We start from the raw sequence: 22657 nt of genomic DNA, 5'->3' as shown, positions 1-22657 counted from the left end.
ACACACACAAACAAACAAACAAACAAACAAACAAAAAAACAGTGTTTTAACATGGAAATATGAGTTGAGCAACAAATTCTTGCCCTATCCATAGAGCTATTGGCAACTTTTAGCTGCTTGGCATGGGAGACAGTATTTTCTGTTTAAAAAATCTACCTTAAGTTATAACTAGGTTTCTTTTAAGAATCTATCTTGAGATACCACCAGTCAGGTACAGACCTTGTAATTAGTACTTTTTTGGACCCAATCCTCTAACCTGGAGAACTGTCCTAGAACTGCAGCCCAATGAAAAAATGTAATACTAACTTACTGTAGAATATTAGAAACTGATAGTCTCCTTTGGGATGAACTGGAGTCTATGTCTCTGCTGTAGATAACAAAAATGGCTCAATGTTCATCCTTATTTGTCAGAGTAGAGCATGCAGTTGTTAATACATCTCTTATTTGGGTGCTGATGTACCAGGGTACATGAAGAGATCAATATGTTAACATGGGGAATGGATGGTGAAAAATAATCTGCTAATGATCAATGTTTCTGCTCTTGATAATATTCAATAATATTTGGCTTTAGATTTTGTTTTGTTTTGTATTGCCTTGTTTTCTCACATATATTATATTCACTCTTTCTTATATTCCAGATCTTGTGTTTATTTAAAGATTAATGTACATATGCCTTTATTCTTTCACTCATATGCCTTTATTCTTACACTAACTGCTGTAACATGCCTACTTGACTTTTATAGCCTAAAATCAACTATTATGTTAGTCAATTTCTGGTTAATTATAGAACCTATAAATATTCCATTTACAATGTCTATCAGAGAGCCAAATTCTCAATAGAATTTGAGACTGATAATGTGTACAATAGAAACTGACCTTTGGGGTCAAAACATAGAACACATTTACAAATACGCACAAAAGGATATCAGTGGATTTGGGTATTATGACATTGTTTACCAGAAATAAGATCAAATATGATTTTATATCTCTTAGCATAATAATAAGCAAACAATTGTGTTACATAAACTGTGGTTTCTCTCTGGTGTAGTGGGTTGGTCTGATGATTCTTATCTTCTTATCCTAAATAGTGGTTCCTTGAGATGTGATTGCTCCTGATCATCAGATCCTAAAGTTCACAAGTAATGCAACATGAACCTTCTCCTCAATTTAATAAAAGGCTAGAGGCTATGATTGGGTAGTGGATAGAAAAAGGTGGAACTAGATGTTTGAGAGAGTGGGTTGCAAGGATGAGGAAGCTTCCATGGATAAAAACTGCATAGCCAGGAGAAACAGCAAGGAACAAGGGTCTTTATAGCTAGGGAATAATGCCTTATAGCCCTAGATCTGCCCAATCTAGGTATATGTCTTGTAAATAAAATACCTGGATTGTGTGTCTGTTTATACAGATTTATTAGGATTATAATCTCCTACTACATTTTGGCAGTTAAAAAGAAAGAATAGCACAGCATATTTATGATGAATTAAGTTCAAACCAATCTGAATCTGAAATATACAGTTTCTGGTGAAAGAGATAGAATAATCAGTAGTCAATGTACATATTTTAGAAAAACTTTGAGTATAGACAGAGTACTTAATAATTAAGAAAAATATTTGTACATTGAGTAAAAGAAGAAAAATATAGAAGCAGTTAAAAGAAGGATAGATTGTGGCTTGAGAACAGTTGTTTCTTAAACAGGAGGGGAAAGGAAATTGACAGTTATCTAGGAAGGCAGGCAGGAATAAAATGAGCTATATAAGGAGCACTGTGAAATTTTATGTATTAAAAATATTTATGTGGTCTTGGGAGTGTTCCTGCTTTGATAGTTTTAGCAAATGACACTCAAGTACACTACACATTCTCTCTTCTGCTTACATGACATATTTCTTAAATATATATCACACTTAGATATGCTCATTGCGAAAATTTTGAAATTAACCAGTAAGATGAAATATCTACCTGTGAGCATAGAGGCACTTGATGGTCTTATTAAAAACCGAGTTTGTAAATATTGGGGCAAAAAAACTGCAGATGACTTAAAAGTTGCAAACTCTGTGAATTTGCATACTACCTGGGACAGCACCAGTGGGTTCCTTATTAGACACTGAAAAAGAGCAGATAATATCACAATGATTTTCCTTAGCACATGCAGCACTGTCTTTCTATAGTCTATATCTAATGATTGAAATTATGAAAAATTGTATAACTCCATAGTAGACACAATTCCATATGAGACTAGTAGTTTTCTCTTTACCACAAATGTAGCTTTTACCTAAAGATCAGGTAGCTTGTTGAAAGTATTTCTCAGAGATTTATTAAATACATTCATATTTTAGCATTCACCTATCTCAATTGGTAAGTACTGTCTAATTTGGCATCATGTGATTTCACTAGATTTATTGGTTCCATTAGGATTAAATAATTTTGTCATTTTTAACTCACAAATGTCACAAACATAGTTACATTAAAAAGTTGCATGCATGTAGTCCTGATTTCCCATGGTGTAATAGCTTTAGAATTCTGTATCCTGCTTTTAGATATGAGGTTTATGAGGAATTTATTTCATACTTTGATTCAGAATTTTCTTCAGGTTATATATTTTTATAATAACACCTCAGTATCAGAACACAGTTTCCTAATGAAGAAACACATACTCTAAGTTTCATCGGAACAATATTTAAAGTTTCACAGGCCCTTGCAGAAGTGTAAATTTCCATCAAGCCACTAAGCATGGGAAGGTGATTTCGGTACAAGCAGACTACATCTGATTACTCTGAAACCCAGCCATTAATAGAGCTAATAGGAGAACAAGAAAGCCTCTAGATATCTCTGTCTTTCAGACTGTGAGCATTTAGTCACCCCATGTGAACCTCTGGAGGATAAGCTTCATCTAAAATTTGCACTTGTAAATAAGACAGTTTTATGTTAGGATAGTAAGTTTTGTCACACAGCAATAGCACAGACCACATAACTAGAAATATTTGATCATCACTGCTAACGTTTGTAGGCTTCTAAATTTTGTGATAAAGACATACAGAAGGTAGTATTTGTTTTGTGTTTCAATCGATTCAAATAAATCTGCAGTTTGGGGGATGGAGAAATGTCTCAGTTGGTAAAAATGCTTGCTTTTCTCGAAGACCTGAACTCATCCCTCATAACTCATATTTAAAAGATGACAAATAGAGTGGTACACACTCATTATATCAGTTTTGAGAGATGGGTGTAGGGGATAGTCCTGAAGCCAATTAACAAGCTAGTTTAGCCTACACATCAAGTTCCAGGCTGGCGTGTTTCAGAAAATAAAAGAAAAGTGGATAGCTCCTGAGGAAGCACACCTTGAGTCACCAGGTAGCACATGTAGGCATACATATTTCCAGGTGAACCTGAACATACGTGAATATCTACATGCCATTAAACACATAACTGTGTATTTCTTCATATAATTTAGGCATTCACTGTGTGGTTTTGTGTGTGTTATTCTATTACACTTCCTTATGGTTTTTGTTGATTTGCAAAAGTTTCATTATTTATGGTAAGTGTTAACTTCTTACATTTAGATAACCATTACCAATCTACTCAACTGCCTATGGATTAATTCATAAGAGAAACATTTTTGCCTTTATTATCTAACCTATACATTTTTTATGTTTTACATTACTTAAAACTTATTTAAAATGCATTTCTTCTTCCATGTTCTATGTATATACCAAGGTCAGCATTAACTATATTATATTACCTAAAGAATTATGTGAACCTGAAAACAATCTGTGTGAAATTCTGAAATTTATGATTTTATACATTGAACAATATTCTTTCCATTGCTTATATTATATATCAAATAATCCTTTAAATATATGTGTATTCACAGAGATAATGAATAATTAAATTGTGTACCCTATAACTGTGGGTTATTTAGATTCAAATGGGGAAATTGTCATTGTTTAAACTATCAATACCATGTGATTATTATTGTACCACGTTTATAGGTTATTCAGCTAAATATATCATTCATATATCATTTCATGAATTATATATCTACATATATGCTAATTTAACCTACTATTTATTGATACAAATACTTTGCAATTGATTTCCTTCATGAAAATTTTAGGTTTGTGCATTATTTATTATACTGTAATTATATTTTAGTCCACAATGCAATTTTTGTTTAAATTAAAGGTATATAATAACAAGGCACACAGTAAATTGTCACTGTTAAGAGTCTATCCTTTCCTATGAACGTCAATACTAAAATACTAAAATCAATAGTAAAGCGGTGTTAGAATTGATACCTTAATGCAGAAAATTTGTTGTATATAAAATCAAACTATAAAATATGGTAACATTTACATATACAGATGAACATGCTGAGAAAGAAATTATGAAAGCACTCACAATCAAAACAGCTATCAAGGAAATGCCCAGAAATAAGTTTAAGCTTGGAAATGGAGAACTTCTATAGTGAAAATTGTAAAACACTATTAAAGAAATTGAAGTAAACACACACAGAAAATAAAATATCATACATGAAAATGATATAAAGATTGAATCGTGGAAAAAAAAAACACTGATTTATATATTCAATGCAACCTTGACTAAGACACCAGTGGTATTATTTCAGAACTATTAAAAACAACATTGATATTCCCAACATAGAAACACAGCTAGAAGTGTCAGTATATCTGATATCAAGAGCAATGTAGAGCCACAGTAGACCCAGACAAAATTAAGAATACAGTGAAGCAAAAATACAACTCTGTAGGTCCAGTCATCTATACCCAGCTGATTTTTGGTGAATGATCAAAAATTACACACTGAAATAGAGACATGTTTTTCATTGAATAAATGTCTACTTGCAGAAAACCATAATTCACCCTTGTCTTTCATTTTGTAGGAAATGTCAAATCACAGGTGGTTAAAATGTAAACATAATACCATAAACTCTGTCTACTAAGATGGAAGTTACAGGCTATACTATATCAGTATCAGCAATCATAATACTTTTGTCTATGACCTCAAAGATATGGAAAATAGAAGGAATAGAGATAAATGAGATTATTTAAAAACCAAGAAGCTTCTATATAGGAAAGAAAACATCCACTGGAATGAAGAGACAAACTCTGAACGGGAGAAAATGCATCCCACATATTCTTTGTTTCAAGGATTAATAGGCAAAATAGTACATGTTCTGAAGAAAATTAAAAACAAAAAGGTAATTCAATGTAAAAAGTTGACATAACCATAATCAAAGCAAAATAAAATAGTTAAGAAATGATCTATAAATTACTAAGTAGCCAAAACTCCAATGATAAGTGATGCCAAATTGGGAGCTAGGGAGAATAGGAAAATGAATTCCAAATGCTATAGAGGACATAACAAGGGATAAAAAGATGTATATTTCCTTTCAAGTTTCCAGCAAAATTTTTTGTGTGGCTACAACCAAAGCAATATCCTCTGCTTTGAAACCAAACAGGATTTTCTGGGGCTTTGTTTGTTTCGTTGATCGCTTTAAGTTTTTTTTTTGTTTGTTTGTTTGTTTATTTATTTGTTTGATATTCTGTTTCTTTTCCCAAATTCTGTTTCAAAAATAGTTGGGAGAATGACCGAGCAGTTAGAAAGTTTTTGAGAGTAAATGGAGAGACCTGGAACACAAAAATTGGCTAATATGGGAATACACAGGGTTCACTCTGTTCTTCCATTTCTGAAAGTGTTGCAGAGTTGGTTCTGCAACTAGAAAAAATTGTGTGTGGAAGTGCTTGGAAGATGAAGATTGCTAGAAAATGGGGAATAAGTGCTCAGCCCTGAGGAATGAGCAAGAGAACAGGAGATTCTTGTAGGAGAAAAGAAAGAAGCTACACCAGAGGGAAGTCATGTCAAAGAAATGGGAAGACAATTTGATGAAACAGACTGTTTTGAGAAAAAGAACTCATTTTTTATCAGATATTTTCTTCATTTACATTTCAAATGCTATCCCAAAAGTCCTCTATACCCTCCCCCAATCCTGCTCCCCTACCCACTCACTCCCAATTTTTGGCCCTGGCATTCCCCTGTACTGGGGCATATAAAGTTTGCTAGACCAAGGGGCCTTTCTTCCCAATGATGGCCGACTAGGCCATCTTCTGCTACATATGCAGCAAGAGACACGAGATCTGGGGGAACTGATTAGTTCACATTGTTGTTCCACCTATAGGGTTGCAGACCCCTTCAGCTCTTGGGTACTTTCTCTATCTCCTACATTGGGGGTCCTGTGTTCCATCCTATAGATGACTGAACATCCACTTCTGTATTTGCCAGGCACTGGCAAAGCCTCACAGTAGACAGCTATATCAGGGTCCTTTCAGCAAAATTTTGCTGGCATATGCAATAGTGTCTGCGTTTGGTGGCTGATTATGGGATGGATCTCCAGGTGAGGCAGTCTCTGGATGTTCCATCCTTTCATCTTAGCTCCAAACTTTGTCTCAGCAACTCCTTCAATGGATATTTTATTCCCTGTTCTAGGGAGGAATGAAGTATCCATGCGTTGGTCTTCCTTCTTGATTTTCTTGTGTTTTGGCAGTTGTATCTTGGGTATTCTAGGTTTCTGGGCTAATATCCACTTATCAGTGAGTGCATATCAAGTAACTGCTTTTGTGATTGGGTTATCTCACTAAGGATAATATCCTCCAGACACATCCATTTGTCCAAGAATTTCATAAATTCATTGTTTTTAATAGCTGAGTAGTACTCCATTGTGTAAATGTACCACATTTTCTGTATCCGTTCCTCTGTTGAGGGACACCTGGGTTCTTTCCAGCTTCTGGCTATTATAAATAGGGCTGCTATGAACATAGTGGAGCATGTGTCCTTATTACCATTTGGAGGATCTTCTGGATATATGCCCAGGAGAGGTATTGCTGGATCTACTGGTTCTCTTCAGTACATTCTTCTTTCTCTTTTTGTCCTAAATACTTTTTATTATTGGATATTTTTATTTATTTACATTTCAAATGTTATCCCCTTTACTGGCTTCCCCTCTGGAAACTCCCTATCCCATCCTCCCTTCCCCTGCTTCTATGCGGGTGCTCACCCATTCATTTCAAACCCAGCACACCACCAGAGTTAAGGTCACCTGAGTAAGTTTTTAGAGATCACCATCAATAGCTTTCCCAGTAGTTGTACAGCATATGCCTCCTAATGATGTGGAACAAGTTTGTGACAAGATAGTGAGGTATCCTATATGATAGATCTAGGATTATTTAAAGAGGTCACAATTACATATGGGATGCACTTGCCTTATGTGACTCAAATTCTGAATAGCTGACCTGCTCAAAATAGAATTATTCCCCCAAAAAAGGAGGGGATTGATTACAATTGTACGATATGCCAGTCTGAGTTAACAATGGCTACCAGTAAATCACATTGATGGTAATAATACAGTCAAAGATCAGTTGCTGGGGGAAGGGTAATATTCTCATATACAAGAACAAACTTAATTTGCTGCTGCTGCTATAGAATAATGTCACTTAGCAGATTTAAGAGATTAAGACAAAGTTGAGGAGCCCGGGAAAAAGTTTACTACATTATATTTACAAACATTATACAAGTATCAGGAGGAGCATTCACTGATTTTATTCTTTTACAAACATAAGTTTGAACTGTGAATAAATTCATATCATACCAGGGTATACAAGACAGGTTTTGATAGAAACCTTGGCATATGAAAATGCAAGTACCAAATGTAAAATGTTTATTAAGTAATTAGTGGTGTGGGCATCATGCTAGGACCAGTGGATAAGGGGTACAACTGATCTTGGTTGAACCTGTACCATGCTAATATGATAGGTTAAGGTATAGATAGAAGTTTCCAATATAAAAAATGCATGATGCTTCAGCTGCAGGAAATAGCTGAAGGAAATAAGGCCATTTCAAAGAGACTATGGAGAAGCCCCTAAAGGTCTCAGATATCAAAATGCAATGTGAATAAATGATGAGAAATATGGTACTTTGCACAGGAAAAATGACAAACCATTTCTAGAAGCAACAAAATTTGTCAATGGGAGCAAGAAAGAAGACCTAGGCTTTCAGGGATGTGCAGGTCATGTGACCAGTATTACCACTGGCCCAATTATTGTTGGCCAAACAGAAATAAAGAAGGCAATTTCTTATTGTTAGGAATTTGCTAACATCAACTAATTTGCTCTATGAAGCCACAGTTACTCTGATAACTAAACCACACAAAGACCCAACAAAGAAAAAGAACTTCACAGCAATTTCCCTTATGATACTGATGCAAAACTATTCTACAAAATTCTTGCAAACTGAATCCAAGAACACATCAAAATGATCCTTATGCATGATCAAGTGGTTTCATCAGAGGGATGCACAGTTGGTTCAATATATTAATATCAATTTAACCACTATACAAATAAACCCAAAGAGGAAAGCCACATGATTGTCACATAAGATGTTGAAAAAACCTTTAACAGAACAAAACACCCCTTCATGATAAAAGACTTGGAAATGTCAGGAATTCAAGCCCCATACCTAAACATAGTGAAAGCAATATATAGAAAACCAATAGCCAACACAAAAATGGGAAGAAGCTTGAAGCAATCCCACACAAATTAGGACTAGAAAAGGCTCCCCACTCTCTTCCTTTCTATTCAATCTAGTACAGGAAGTTCTAGCCAGAACAATTAGACAACAATCAGAGGTCAATTCTTCACAGAAATAGAAAGAGCATTTCTCAAATTTATCTTTAATAACAAAAAACATAGGATAGCAAAAATGATTCTCAACAATAAGAGAATTTCTGGGGGAATTCACCATCACTGATCTCAATCTATACTACAGATTTGAAAAGATAGTATTTTCAGCAAATATTGCTGGAAAAACTGGACATCTATAGGTATAAGAATAAAGTTTGATCCTTGTCTCTCACCCTGCACAAAAATCAATTATGAAGGCATGAATAACCTACCCAGTATTATACCTGAAACTCTGAAACAATTAGAGGTTAAAAGAAGCACATTTAAAGATAAGGAAAGAGAATCAGGGTGACAAGTCCTGTCCGGTCAGCACCAGCACGGGGTATCCTTGGGCACAAAGTCAGCGGACACCCCAAAAGTCCCTAGAGGACTCTCCACAAGATCTTAGAACCTCTGGTGAGTGGAACACAACTTCTCTTCCAATCCAACTGCGTGGGACCTGAAACAGCATTAGGGAAGCAGAAAACCTGGCACGACCAGGATCACAAGCCCCTTCTGGTCTGCGCCAGCACCAGATAACCTTGGGTGTGTGGTCGGCAGACACTCCCAAGGTCCCTAGAGGACTCTCCACATGATCTTAAGATCAATGACCTGACAGCTCCTCAAAGGAGACACCACTTCCGGGCACTGTAACAGGATCCCAGGATAAAAAGAGCTTGGTCACACCAGTATTTCAGGGTCTCAGAGGAACTTAACTTCCAAGAACTGTGATACACCCAGAATTTCAGGTTCATAGGAGCCCAAAAGCAAAGGATCACAGAGAAAGCTGGACTCTAAGGAGTTCTGAATCAACTGGGATTATAAGAAGAATAAGCTCCAATCAGATATATTGAGGACAACAAATGCTTGAGATAATCAGATGGCAGGAAGCAAGCTTAAGAACAGAAGCAACAGAAACCAAGGTTACTTGGCATCATCAGAACCAAATTCTTCCACTATAACAAGTCCTGGATACACCATAACACCAGAAAAGCAATACATGGATCTAAAGGCACTTCTGATGAGGATGGAGGACCTTAAGAAGGAAATGAAGGAAGACACAAATATACAGCTAGAAGCCTTTAAAGAGGAAACACAAAAATGCCTTAGAGAGTTACAGGAAAACAATACCAAAAAAGAGATGGAATTGAACACAACAATCCAGGATCTAAAAAGGGAATTAGAAAAAATAAAGAAAACCCAAAGAGAGACAACTCTAGAGATGGAAACCCTAGGAAAGAAATCAGGAACCATACATGCGAGCATCAGCAACAGAATACAAGAGATGGAAGAGAGAATCTCAGGTGCAGAAGATTCCATATGGAACATGGACACAACAATCAAAGAAAATGCAAAAAGATCCTAACTCAAAACATCCATGAAATCCAGAACACAAAGAGAAGACCAAACCTACAGATAATGGGAGTAGATGAGAATGAAGATTTTCAACTTAAAGGGCCAGCAAATATCTTCAACAAAATTATAGAAGAAAACTTTCCATACCTAAAGAAAGAGATGCCCATGAACATACAAGAAGCCTACAGATCTCCAAATAGACTGGACCAGAAAAGAAATTCCTCTCTACACATAATAATCAGAACAAAAAATGCACTAAATAAAGAAAAAATATTAAAAGCAGCAAGGGACAAAGGTCAAGTAACATATAAAGGCAGGCCTATAAAAATTACTCCAGACTTCTCACCAGAGACAATGAAAGCCAGCAGATCCTGGACAGATGTTATACATACACTAAGAGAACACAAATGCCAGCTCAGGCTACTATACCCAGCCAAACTTTCAATTACCATAGATAGAGAAACCAAAGTATTCAATGACAAAACCAAATTCACACAATATAGTTCCACAAATCCAACCCTTCAAAGGATAATAACAGAAAAAAAAACAAACAAAAACAAAAAAAAAACAAAAAAACAAAAACAAAAACAAAAAACAATACAAGAACGGAAACTACACCCTAGATAAAAGCAAGAAAGTAATCCTTCAGCAAACCTCAATGAAGACAGCCACAAGAACAGAATGCCAACACTAACAACAAAAGTGATAGAAAGCAACAATTACTTTTCCTTAATATCTCTTAATATCAATGACTCAATTCCCCAATAAAAAGACATAGACTAACAGAATGGCTACAGAAACAGGAACCAACATTTTGCTGCTTACAGGAAACCCATCTAAGGGATAAAGACAGACACTACCTCAGACCGAAAAGCTGGAAAACAATTTTCCAAGCAAATGGTCTGAAGAAACAAGCTGGAATAACTATTCTAATATCGAATAAAATCGACTTCCAACCCAAACATCAAAAAAGACAAGGAAGGGCACTTCATACTTATCAAAGGTAAAATCTTCCAAGAAGAACTCTGAATTCTGAATATTTATACTCCAAATGAAAGGGCAGCAACATTCATTAAAGAAACTTTAGTAAAGCTCAAAGCACACATTGCACCTCACAAAATAATAGTGAGAGACTTCAACAAACCACCTTCATCAATGGACAGATCCTGGAAACAGAAACTAAACAGAGACACATGGACACGAACAGAAGTTATGAAACAAACAGTTGTAACAGATATCTACAAAACATTTTATCCTAAAACAAAAGGATATATCTTCTTCTCAGCACCTCATGGAACCTTCTCCAAAATTGACCATATAATTGGTCTTGAAAGAGGTCTCAACAGATACAAAAATGTTGAAATTGTCCCATGCATCCTATCAGATCACCTTGGACTAAGGCTGATCTTCAATAGCAATATAAACTATAGAAAGCCAACATTCACGTGGAAACTGAACACTCTCCTCAATGATACCTTGGTCAAGGAAGGAATAAAGAAAGAAATTAAAGACTTTTTAGAGGTCAATGAAAATGAAGCCACAACATACCCAAACTTATGGGATACAATGAAAGCATTTCTAAGAGGAAAACTCATAGTTCTGAGTGCCTCCAAAAAGAACCTAAAGAGAGCACAAACTAGCAGCTTGACAACAAACCTAAAAACACTAGAACAAAAGGAAGCAAATTCACCCAAGAGGAGTAGACAGCAGGAAATAATCAAACTGATGGGCAAAATCAACAAAGGAGAAACAAGAACTATTCAAATTAACCAAACAAGGAGCTGGTTCTTTAAGAAAATCAACAAGATAGATAAACCCTTAGGCAGACTCACTAGAGGACACAGGGTTAACAAAATCAGAAATGAAAAGGGAGACATAACAACAGATCCTGAAGAAATCCAAAACACCAACAGATCCTTATACAAAAGGCTATACTCAACAAAACTGCAAAACCTGGATGAAATGGACAATTTTCTAGACAGATATTACATACCTAAGCTAAATCAGGATAATATTAATGATATTTAAATACTCTCATATCCCCTTAAGAAATAGAAATAGTCATTAATATTCTCCCAACACCCCCCCCCAAAAAAAGAACCTAGGGTCAGATGGGTTTACTGCAGAGTTTTATCAGACCTTCAAAGAAGACCTAATTCCAACTCTCCTCAAACTATTCCACAAAAAAAAAAAAAAAAAAAACAGAAGGTACTCTACCCAATTCATTCTATGAAGCCATAATTTCTCTAATACCTAAACCAAAGAAAGACCCAACAAAGATAGAGAACTCCAGACCAATTTCCATTATGAATATCAATGCAAAAATACTCAATAAAATTCTTGCTAACCAAATCCAAGAACACATCAAAACAATCGTCCGTCCTGACCAAGTAGGCTTCATTCCAGGGTTGCAGGGATGGTTTAAATTATGGAAATCCATCAATGTAATCCACTATATAAACAAACTCAAAGACAAGAACTACATTATCATCTCGTAAGATGCTGAAAAAGCATTTGACAAAATCCAACACTCCTTCATGCTAAAAGTCAGGAATTCAAGTCCCATACCTAAACACGATAAAAGCAATCTACAGCAAACCAGTAGCCAACATCAAAGTAAATGGTGAGAAGCTGGAAGCAATCCCACTAAAATCAGGGACTAGACAAGGCTGCCCACTTTCTCCCTACCTATTCAACGTAGTACTTAAAGTCCTAGCCAGAGCAATTCGACAACAAAAGGAGATCAACGGGATACAAATTGGAAAGGAAGAAGTCAAAATATCACTATATGCGGATGATATGCTATTATATATTAGTGACCCTAAAAATTCCACCAGAGAACTCCTAAACCTGATAAACAGCTTCAGTGAAGTAGCTGGTTATAAAATTAACTCAAACATGTCTATGACATTTCTCAACACAAAGGATAAACAGGCTGAGAAAAAAATTAGGGAAACAACACCCTTCACAGTAGTCACAAATAATATAAAATAACTTGGTGTGACTCTAACTAAGGAAGTGAAAGATCTGTGTGATAAGAACTTCAAGTCTCAGAAGAAAGAAATCAAAGAAGATCTCAGAAGATGGAAAGATCTCCCATGCTCATGGATGGGCAGGATGATTATAGTAAAAATCGCTATCATGCCAAAGCAATCTACAGATTCAATGCAATCCCCAACAAAATTCCAACTCAATCCTTGAATGAATAAGAAAGGGAAATTTGCAAATTCATCTGGAATAACAAAAAACCTAGGATAGCAAAAACTCTTCTCAATTATATAAGAACCTCTGGTGGAATCACCATGCCTATATTAAAGCTGTACTACAGAGCAATTGTGATAAAACTGCATGGTACTGGTATAGTGACAGACAAGTAGACTAATGGAATATAAGTGAAGACCCAGAAATGAACCCAGACACCTATGGTCACTTGATCTTTGACAAGGGAGCTAAAACCATCCAGTGGAAAAAAGACAGCATTTTCAACAAATAGTGCTGGCACAACTGGAGTTATCATGTAAAGGAATGCGAATTGATCCATTCTTATCTCCGTGTACTAAGGTCAAATCTAAGTCTATCAAGGAACTTCACATAAAACCAGAGACACTGAAACTTATAGAGGAGTAAGTGGGGAAAAGCCTTGAAATATGGGCACAGGGGGAAAAATTCCTTTATAGAACAACAATGGCTTGTGCTGTAAGATCAACAATTGACAAATGGGACCTCATAAAATTCCAAAGCTTCTGTAAGTCAAAAGACACTATCAAAATGACAAAAAGGCCACCAACCGATTGTAAAAGGAACTTTACCAATCCTAAGTCATATAGGGGACTAATATCCAATATTTATAAGAACTCAAGAAGGTGGACTCCAGAAAATCAAATAACCCCATTAAAATGGGGTTCAGAGCTAAACAAAGAATTCTCACCTGAGAAATACCGAATGGCTGAGAAGCACCTGAAAAAATGTTCAGCATCCTTAATCATCAGGGAAATGCAAATCAAAACAACCCTGAGATTCCACCTCACACCAGTCAGAATGGCTAAGATCAAAAATTCAGGTGACAGCAGATGCTGGCAAGAATGTGGAGAAAGAGGAACACTCCTCCATTGTTGGTGGGATTGCAAGCTTGTACAACCACTCTGAAAATCAGTCTGGAGGTTGCTCAGGAAATTGGACATAGTACACCAGAGGATACTGCAATACCTCTCCTGGGCATATATCCAGAAGATCTTCCAACTGGTAAGAAGGACACATGCTCCACTATGTTCATAGCAGCCTTATTTATAATAGCCAAAATCTGGAAAGAACCCAGATGCCCCTCAACAGAGGAATGGATACAGAAAATGTGGTACATTTACACAATGAAGTACTACTCAGCTATTAAAAACAATGAATTTATGAAATTCTTGGACAAATGGATGGACCTGGAGGGTATCATTATGAGTGAGGTAACCCAGTCACAAAAGAACTCACATAATATGTACTCACTGATAAGTGGATATTAGCCCAAAAACTTAGAATACCCAAGATACAAGTTGCAAACCAGATGAAATCTCCTGACGAAAGAAGACCAAACTGTGGTCACTTTGCCCCTTCTTAGAATTGAGAACAAAACACCCATGGAAGGAGTTACAGAGACAAAGTTTGGAGCTGAAATGGATGAAAGGATGGACCATCTAGAGACTGTCATACCCAGTGATCCATCCCATAATCAGCCTCCAAACACAGACACCATTGCATATGCCAGCAAGATTTTGTTGAAAGGTCCCTTATATAGCTGTCTTTTGTGAGACTATTCCAGTGCACGGCACACACAGAAGTGGATGCTCACAGTCAGCTATTGGATGGAACCCAGAGACCCCAATGAAGGAGCTAGAGAAAGTACCCAAGGAGCTAAAGGGTTCTGCAAGCCTATAGAAGGAAAAAGAATATGAACTAACCAGTACCCCCAGAGCTTGTGTCTCTAGCTGCATATGTAGCAGAAGATGGCCTAGTCAGCCATCACTGTAAAGAAAGGCCCCTTGGTCTTGCAAACTTTATATGCCTCAGTACAGGGGAACACCAGGTCCAAGAAGTGGGAGTGTGTGGGTAGGGGAGTGGGGCAGGGAGGATATGGGGGACTTTTGGGATAGCATTTGAAATGTAAAATAAGAAAATACCTAATTAAAATAAGAAAAATTCATAGTGTACACTTATGATGAATGCAGAGTTTTAAAAGTTTGTCAATGTCAAGGTAAATAGTGTTTTGCTAATATAAAATTATTTGTTTTTCAAAAAGAAGATAAGGAAAGAGAATTTGAATGATAAGGAAGAGAATGATTTCAGTGGCTTGAGATATAATGTAAACAATGAAGATGTGGAAACTCACAAGATCAAAATGCCTCTTTTCTGCAAATGAAACTCATGATAGAATGACCTGATAAAATACTAAGTGGAAAAAAATCTTCTCAAATATATATATGGCCAATGGAGATAATATAAAAAGAACAAAACAATCCTAAAAAAGGCAAAGAATCCACTTAACACATGGTCTAGGAAGGTGTGCTGAGAATTCTCTAAAACAGAACTAGACCTAATTCTCATCCTCATCTCAAGTATGATAGCAAAAGGAGGGTCTTTTCTTCACTGTCTCTACAGATTCCTAGATGCCATGTCCTTCAACAAAACAATGAATAAGAGATATGTGGTACATTTACACAATGGAGTGTGCCTCACCTATTAAAACAAATGACATCATGGAATTTGCAAGCAATTGGATGAAACTAGAGGACCATCATTCTTACTGAGGTATCCAAGATCCAGAATGATAAATATAGGATATATTTACTTATATGCAGAGATTCACTCTTAAGTAAATTATAACCAACTACAGTCCTTATATCCTGAGTTGTTATTTATCAAGGAAGGGACTAGAGGCAACAGAAGTAGCTTAATGCATAATTTGAAAGGAATAGGGAAAAGAATCTCTCTCTCTCTCTCTCTCTCTCTCTCTCTCTCTCTCTCTCTCTCTCTCTCTCTCTCTCTCTCTCTCTCTCTCTCTCTCTCTCTCTCTCTCCTCTTCCTATTTGCCTGTAGTTCTTTCTCTAGTTAACAGAAAGGCATTTGGTATACATAGAAATGGAAAGGGGGAGGAAAGGGAAAGAGAGAAGAACCATAGTATATTTTAATTATAAAATAAAACATTTCCTAAAAAGGAATGGGATTGAGGAGAAATATGAACAATGAAAGAATGAATATCTCTAGGAAAAAGAAAATGACTGAAAATAGGGAAGATATGCAATGTAGGAATACAAATTCTAATGTGAGTTAGGAGAATTCAATTGATGTTATTTTCAAGATTCTTGGAAGTGTTATTCACAGTGTAAAAAACAATGTGTGAAAACTGGCACCATGAATACATATTGTGTGAGTTCCTTTGTGATTGTGTTACCTCACTCAAGATGATGCCCTCCAGGTCCATCCATTTGGCTAGGAATTTCATAAATTCATTCTTTTTAATAGCTGAGTAGTACTCCATTGTGTAAATGTACCATAATTTCTGTATCCATTCCTCTGTTGAGGGACATCTGGGTTCTTTCCAGCTTCTGGCTATTATAAATAGGGCTGCTATGAACATAGTGGAGCATGTGTCCTTCTTACCGGTTGGGACATCTTCTGGATATATGCCCAGAAGAGGTATTGCTGGATCCTCCGGTATTACTATGTCCAATTTTCTGAGGAACCGCCAGACTGATTTCCAGAGTGGTTGTACAAGCTTGCAATCCCACCAACAATGGAGGAGTGTTCCTCTTTCTCCACATCCCTGCCAGCATCTGCTGTCACCTGAATTTTTGATCTTAGCCATTCTGACTGGTGTGAGGTGGAATCTCAGGGTTGTTTTGATTTGCATTTCCCTGATGATTAAGGATGTTGAACATTTTTTCAGGTGCTTCTCTGCCATTTTGTATTCTTCAGGTGAGAATTCTTTGTTCAATTCTGAGCCCCATTTTTTAATGGGGTTATTTGACTTTCTGGAGTCCACCTTCTTGAGTTCCTTATATATATTGGATATTAGACCCTTATCTGATTTAGGATAGGTAAAGATCCTTTCCCAATCTGTTGGTGGTTTTTTTGTCTTATTGATGGTGTCTTTTGCCTTGCAGAAGCTTTGCAGTTTCATGAGGTCCCACTTGTCAATTCTCGATCTTACAGCACAAGCCATTGCTGTTCTATTCAAGAATTTTTCCCCTGTGCCCATATCTTCAAGGCTTTTCCCCACTTTCTCCTCTATAAGTTTCAGTGTAAGTGGATATTAGTCCAAAACTTAGGATACCCAAGATATAAGATACAATTTGTTAAACGCATGAAACTCAAGAAGAATGAAGACCAAAATGTGGACACTGCCCCTTCTTAGAATTGGGAACAAAACACCCATGGAAGGAGTTACAGAGACAAAGTTTGGAGCTGTGATGAAAGGATGGACCATCTAGAGACTGCCGTATCCAGGGATCCATCCCATAATCAGCTTCTAAACGCTGACACCATTGCATACACTAGCAAGATTTTGCTGAAAGGACCCAAAGATAGCTGTCTCTTGTGAGACTATGCAGGGGCCTAGCAAACACAGGAGTGGATGCTCACAGTCAGCTATTGGATGTATCACAGGGCTCCCAATGGAGAAGCTAGAGAAAGTACCCAAGGAGCTAAAGGGATCTGCAACCCTATAGTTGGAACAACATGATGAACTAACCAGTACCCCGGAGCTCTTGTCTCTAGCTGCATATGTATCGAAAGATGGCCTAGTCGGCCATCACTGGAAAGAGAGGCCCATTGGACTTGCAAACTTTATATGCCCCAATATAGGGGAATGCCCGGGCCAAAAGAATGGGAATGGGAGGGTAGGGAAGTAGGGGGGCGCTATGGGGGACTTTTGGGATAGCATTGGAAATGTAATCGAGGAAAGTATGTAATAAAAAAAAAAAAAAAGAAAACTGGCACCATGCAATCTATATGTCAGGAAGAATGTTATAAATAGAAAAAATATTCAGAGTAGGATTAGTGCATTAAAAGTGGCTATCTATGCATTCCCGTGTCTGTTACTACTATGACAGTCCTGTTTATAATACAGAGAAACAAAGAATTTTGTGTTAAATATTGTGATATTATTTGTGTTGTGGGGGCTATGTGTTGACACAGAATTCTTCCAATTCATGTAATTTTATTAAATCTCCCATTAATTCTTTTAGAGAGAATAAACACAAAATTGTATCAAATCAATTAAAAATAAATCAAAATTATTAGTTCTGAATCATTATTCTCTAACCCTATACCTGTCTTTAGTAATATCAAAAAAGGGAACTATTTCTTTTCATTATAAGGAAAATATGCATTTTAGTAATTTATCTAAGAGACTCCAAACCTCTCACGCAAATTTAAATTAAACACCTTACCATATTCTTGACTCTATAAGAAAACTACACAGGTCACTTTAACTGGCTTGTTAACAGAAATATTTTACTTTACCCAAGTAGCATGAAGAACACTCTTCAAATTATTCTTAATTTCCTTATTTTTAAGTCTCCTGTCAAAGGTGGGAGATTCCTGACTTTTCGCAAGTCTTATCTGGCGTGCACCTATAGCTCACGAGGAAAATAATATTTTCTTAACTACACATCAGTATGAAAATATACATCATGAACTTGTACACATTATATTAATCACATTTAACATAGAATAACAGGTGTTAAGTTAAACACACTAAAACCAATGTGTATTTTAGAATGCAAATTCTTCAACAACAGCAATGCTTTATAAGACACAATTCTTTGATAATGAAAATGTTTAAGATTTGCAATTAACCACTATGTATACCTCTTAACTGCTGAAAGTATGGTATCTATGGCTGAATTGTTTCCTAATTTAATATACAATTTAATAGCCATATTCAATAAATAACATATGACGGTTCAAAAATAGCCACGCCAAAAAATGACTTCTTGTATCACAAATTATTTTATGGGACCAAGTTAAAAGATTGTATAAGAATACAGAGTAATAATATAAAATATTAATAAATGTAATTATAATATTTTCATTCTTGTATACATATCATTACACTTTATTACTTGGCATGATCTTACTCACAACCCTCTCCTACTCACTTTCCCTCATCTTCTCATGGAGCCCATTTTGTCCCTTCATTTCCTACATGTCCCTTCCATGACAGCCTTTTTCCTGCAAGTGTTTTGACTATTCTTCATATCTGAGTGAATTCCACTGGGTAACACATTTCTTTATCCAGTAGTTTGTTGTTGTATTACTAGACAGGCTTTAAACCATGGCTGTTTGAACAGTGCAATTAAGAGTAATGAATGTTTCACTATCCCTGGATGATGTCTCATTGGCATTTCCTTAATGTCAGCTACTCTGTGTGGTGAGAGATCCCAGTTGTTAAACACTTTAATCATTTTAGGTTAGCATATAAAGTAGTTGACTTCCTGGTTTTTTTTTTTCCCATGTGTATATGTCATCCTACTCTGTTCTTATTTGTTCCCTTTCCCTATTGTTCTCCCACATGTTATAACCACCTACCCCCATTGATTCTTCTCTGTGTAAGTCTTACATTCTGCTCATGTATTATCTGTATTTCAGTGCTATCTATCCCATTTCCCTTATGCTCTCTTCATATCTGCACTTCACACTTCTCTAGTTGTCACACCCACAGTACCCCTGCACACACACACACAGGCACACACACACGAGAGAGAGAGAGAGAGAGAGAGAGAGAGAGAGAGAGGGAGAGGGAGAGAGAAAGAAAAAGAGAGAAAGAGACACATATACTACTCACAAGAATGTGTAGACACATGCATATATTTTATATTTATGCTCCACTTTTAGAAGAAAAATATTTGGGACTTGACTGTCTGAGTTTCACTTGTTTGAATTTACATAAGCAATCCTAGACCTTACAATTTAATTTTTTTATACCTGAATAAAATTCCATTGTATATGTATACTATGTTTTCTTTATCATATTAAAGTGTTTACAAATATCTAGATTAGTTCCATCTTCTAGCTATTGTAAATAGTAAGTAAAGATACATAGCAACTCAGGCATACATATGGGAGGGTCATGAAATTAAGTTATATCATAAATTTACTTTCAGTTTTTTAGAAAATTTTCTAAATATGCATAAATTTGTGTATGAGAAAATATGTGTACATGAGCTATTTCTTGTATAGTCCACAGGTAGAGGTAGTTATGAGAAAACTCAGGTCCTCTGCAAGAGTGGTATGTATTCTCAACAGCTAAAACATCTCTCTAGCCCCAGATTTTCTGGATTGTTTTGGAGGAACCTCCAGAATAACTATAGAAGCTTATATTGCATCCAGCACTGAGTAAAGTTTTTTTTTTCTCTTCCTACTTTCTCCTAAGCATTAATTCTCTTGAGGACAGCAGATCTGACCACATTGAGATGGAATTTCAATGCAGGTTAAATTTCCATAATGGAAAAATGATACCAAATGTTCTTCAAATATTCATTGTCTATTTGTATTTAAAAAAAAACTGATTATTTAGCCAGAGGTTGGTGGTACACACCTTAAATCACTGCAATTGGAAGGGAGACACATGAATCTTTTATTTCAAGAACAGCATGATCTATGGAATGAGTTCCATGAGTTCCAATATAGCCAGGGCTACACAGTAAATCCATGTCCAAAAAAAAAAAAAAAGAGTTCTAACATAGGCTCTGTTAGTGATGAGATTTTCTTTACAGAACTGTTTCAGCTGTTTCCCAAATGTTAGTGTATATTGTACTTTCATCCTTCATTTTTATTGATTTCATTTAGAACTGAACCTAAATGTTCAGGATTTTCTGTGACCCCTTTTCCTCTTTCCCTGCTTGCTCTTGGCTTCATCATTAGCAAGTCCAGTCCTTCACTGGCATTAGACCTTCTTTGTAATTTCAGTTTGTATTAAAGAGGGGCTGAGGCATCTAGACTCATGGACTGAGCAACTACGGACCATGATTTCATAAACAGACATTGCTCGATTAGTTGCACCAGAGCTTGTAAGTCATTCTAATGAAATTCAAGAGAGAGAGAGAGAGAGAGAGAGAGAGAGAGAGAGAGAGAGAGAGAGAAGGATAGAGAAAGAGAGAGAAAGAGAGAGAAAGAGAAAGAGAGAGATTCATTCAATAAGTTCTCTACAAAAGAAAGTCTGAAAAAAAACACTGGCTAAATATATTTTAGTATAATTTCATGTTTTAAAGCACCTATGTACTTTAAATAAAATGGGATTATTAAAAAGAAATAATGAAAAACACAAATATATATGAATAAAATATAGCTCATAAATATAACATTTGGATGTGATCCTGCTTAATTTGATAAAGAATAACAATAAAATAATAATATTCCTTTATCACAGAGCAATAACAGTCGGAAGGCATATTCATTTTAAAATTAGTTTGTCGGTGCTTTGAAAATTGGATCAGAGGGTAAAATAAACTGTTGGTAATTATATTTCTTTTTATACTCACCAGGTAAACTAGGAGGAAAGCCCAACAGTGGTAAAGTTGTACAAAATGCAAATACAGCAACAATTATAAAATTTCTCCACCAACCACGCTGCAGTATTCGAATCCTCTGACGATGTCCACTTTTGCAGAGAAAGGTGGAAAATTTCAGTTAGGAGCTTTTAATAAAACTCATATTTTGTTGGTAGAAATTCCTGTTTATTTACTTGTAGTTTGTTACTATGAATTTGGGGATTTGCTGACGAGAGCCGGATGTCAGCTTTCACTGTTACTGTTTTGTTTTTCCTCCCATCAGATCCTGACTTCCCATACTTCCCTTTCCAGTTACATGACTCAGGTAGCAGAAAGTCCTGCTTGTACCAATTTAAAATTTTCCCATTTAATCTGTGCCTATGGAAAACCAAAACTTGTTTATTTTTCTGGCTCCTTTAATCTTATACCTGGACCTCTGTAGCAAGAAACCTTAATCCTTAGCTTGTCCTACTTTTTCTAGCTTATGGCATCTGACCTTTGAGGTCACATGACATCTATACTTATTTTGGATAATGTCTACTGATTAATGAGTACCTATCACGCATAGCCTTTTGGGTCTGAGTTACCTCACTCAGGACCATATTTTCTTGTTCTATTCATTTGCCTGCAAAACTCATGATATCCTCGTTCTTAATAAAACTGCATGGTACTGGTATAGTGACAGACAAATAGACCAATGGAATAGAATTGAGACCCAGAAATGAACCCACACACTTACTGTCACTTGATCTTCAACAAGGGAGCTAAAAACATCCAGTGGAAGAAAGACAGCATTTTCAACAAATGGTGCTGGCAGAACTGGTTGTTAACATGTAGAAGAATGCGAATCGATCCATTCCTATCTCCTTGTACTAAGGTCAAGTCTAAGTGGATCAAGGAACTTCACATAAAACCAGAGACACTGAAACTTATAGAGGAGAAAGTGGGGAAAAGCCTTGAAGATATGGGCACAGGGGAAAAATTCTTGAACAGTAATGGCTTGTGCTGTAAGATCGAGAATTGACAAGTGGGACCTCATGAAA

General features: G+C 36.1%; 1 protein-coding gene across 3 annotated transcripts in view; it reads right to left on the bottom strand.

The window, feature by feature from the left end:
* LOC110294789 (solute carrier organic anion transporter family member 6C1-like) overlaps positions 1-22657 on the bottom strand; it is an 88928-nt gene that overhangs the window by 41892 nt on the left and 24379 nt on the right. For all 3 annotated transcript variants that reach the window (XM_021163258.2, XM_021163266.2, XM_021163273.2), the window contains 3 exons: positions 21606-21724; positions 18586-18695; positions 1958-2102 (listed from right to left, as the gene is read on the bottom strand). In XM_021163258.2, the coding sequence (XP_021018917.1) occupies positions 1958-2102; positions 18586-18695; positions 21606-21724 (374 nt within the window). The remainder of the gene's footprint in view (positions 1-1957; positions 2103-18585; positions 18696-21605; positions 21725-22657) is intronic.

The sequence above is a fragment of the Mus caroli genome, unplaced genomic scaffold (genome assembly GCF_978045245.1).
Source record: "Mus caroli unplaced genomic scaffold, Mus_caroli_1 scaffold_1, whole genome shotgun sequence".
Taxonomy (NCBI): Eukaryota; Metazoa; Chordata; class Mammalia; order Rodentia; family Muridae; genus Mus; species Mus caroli.
Note: the sequence above shows the minus strand (reverse complement) of the source record. Positions and strands in the feature narration are given on the sequence as shown.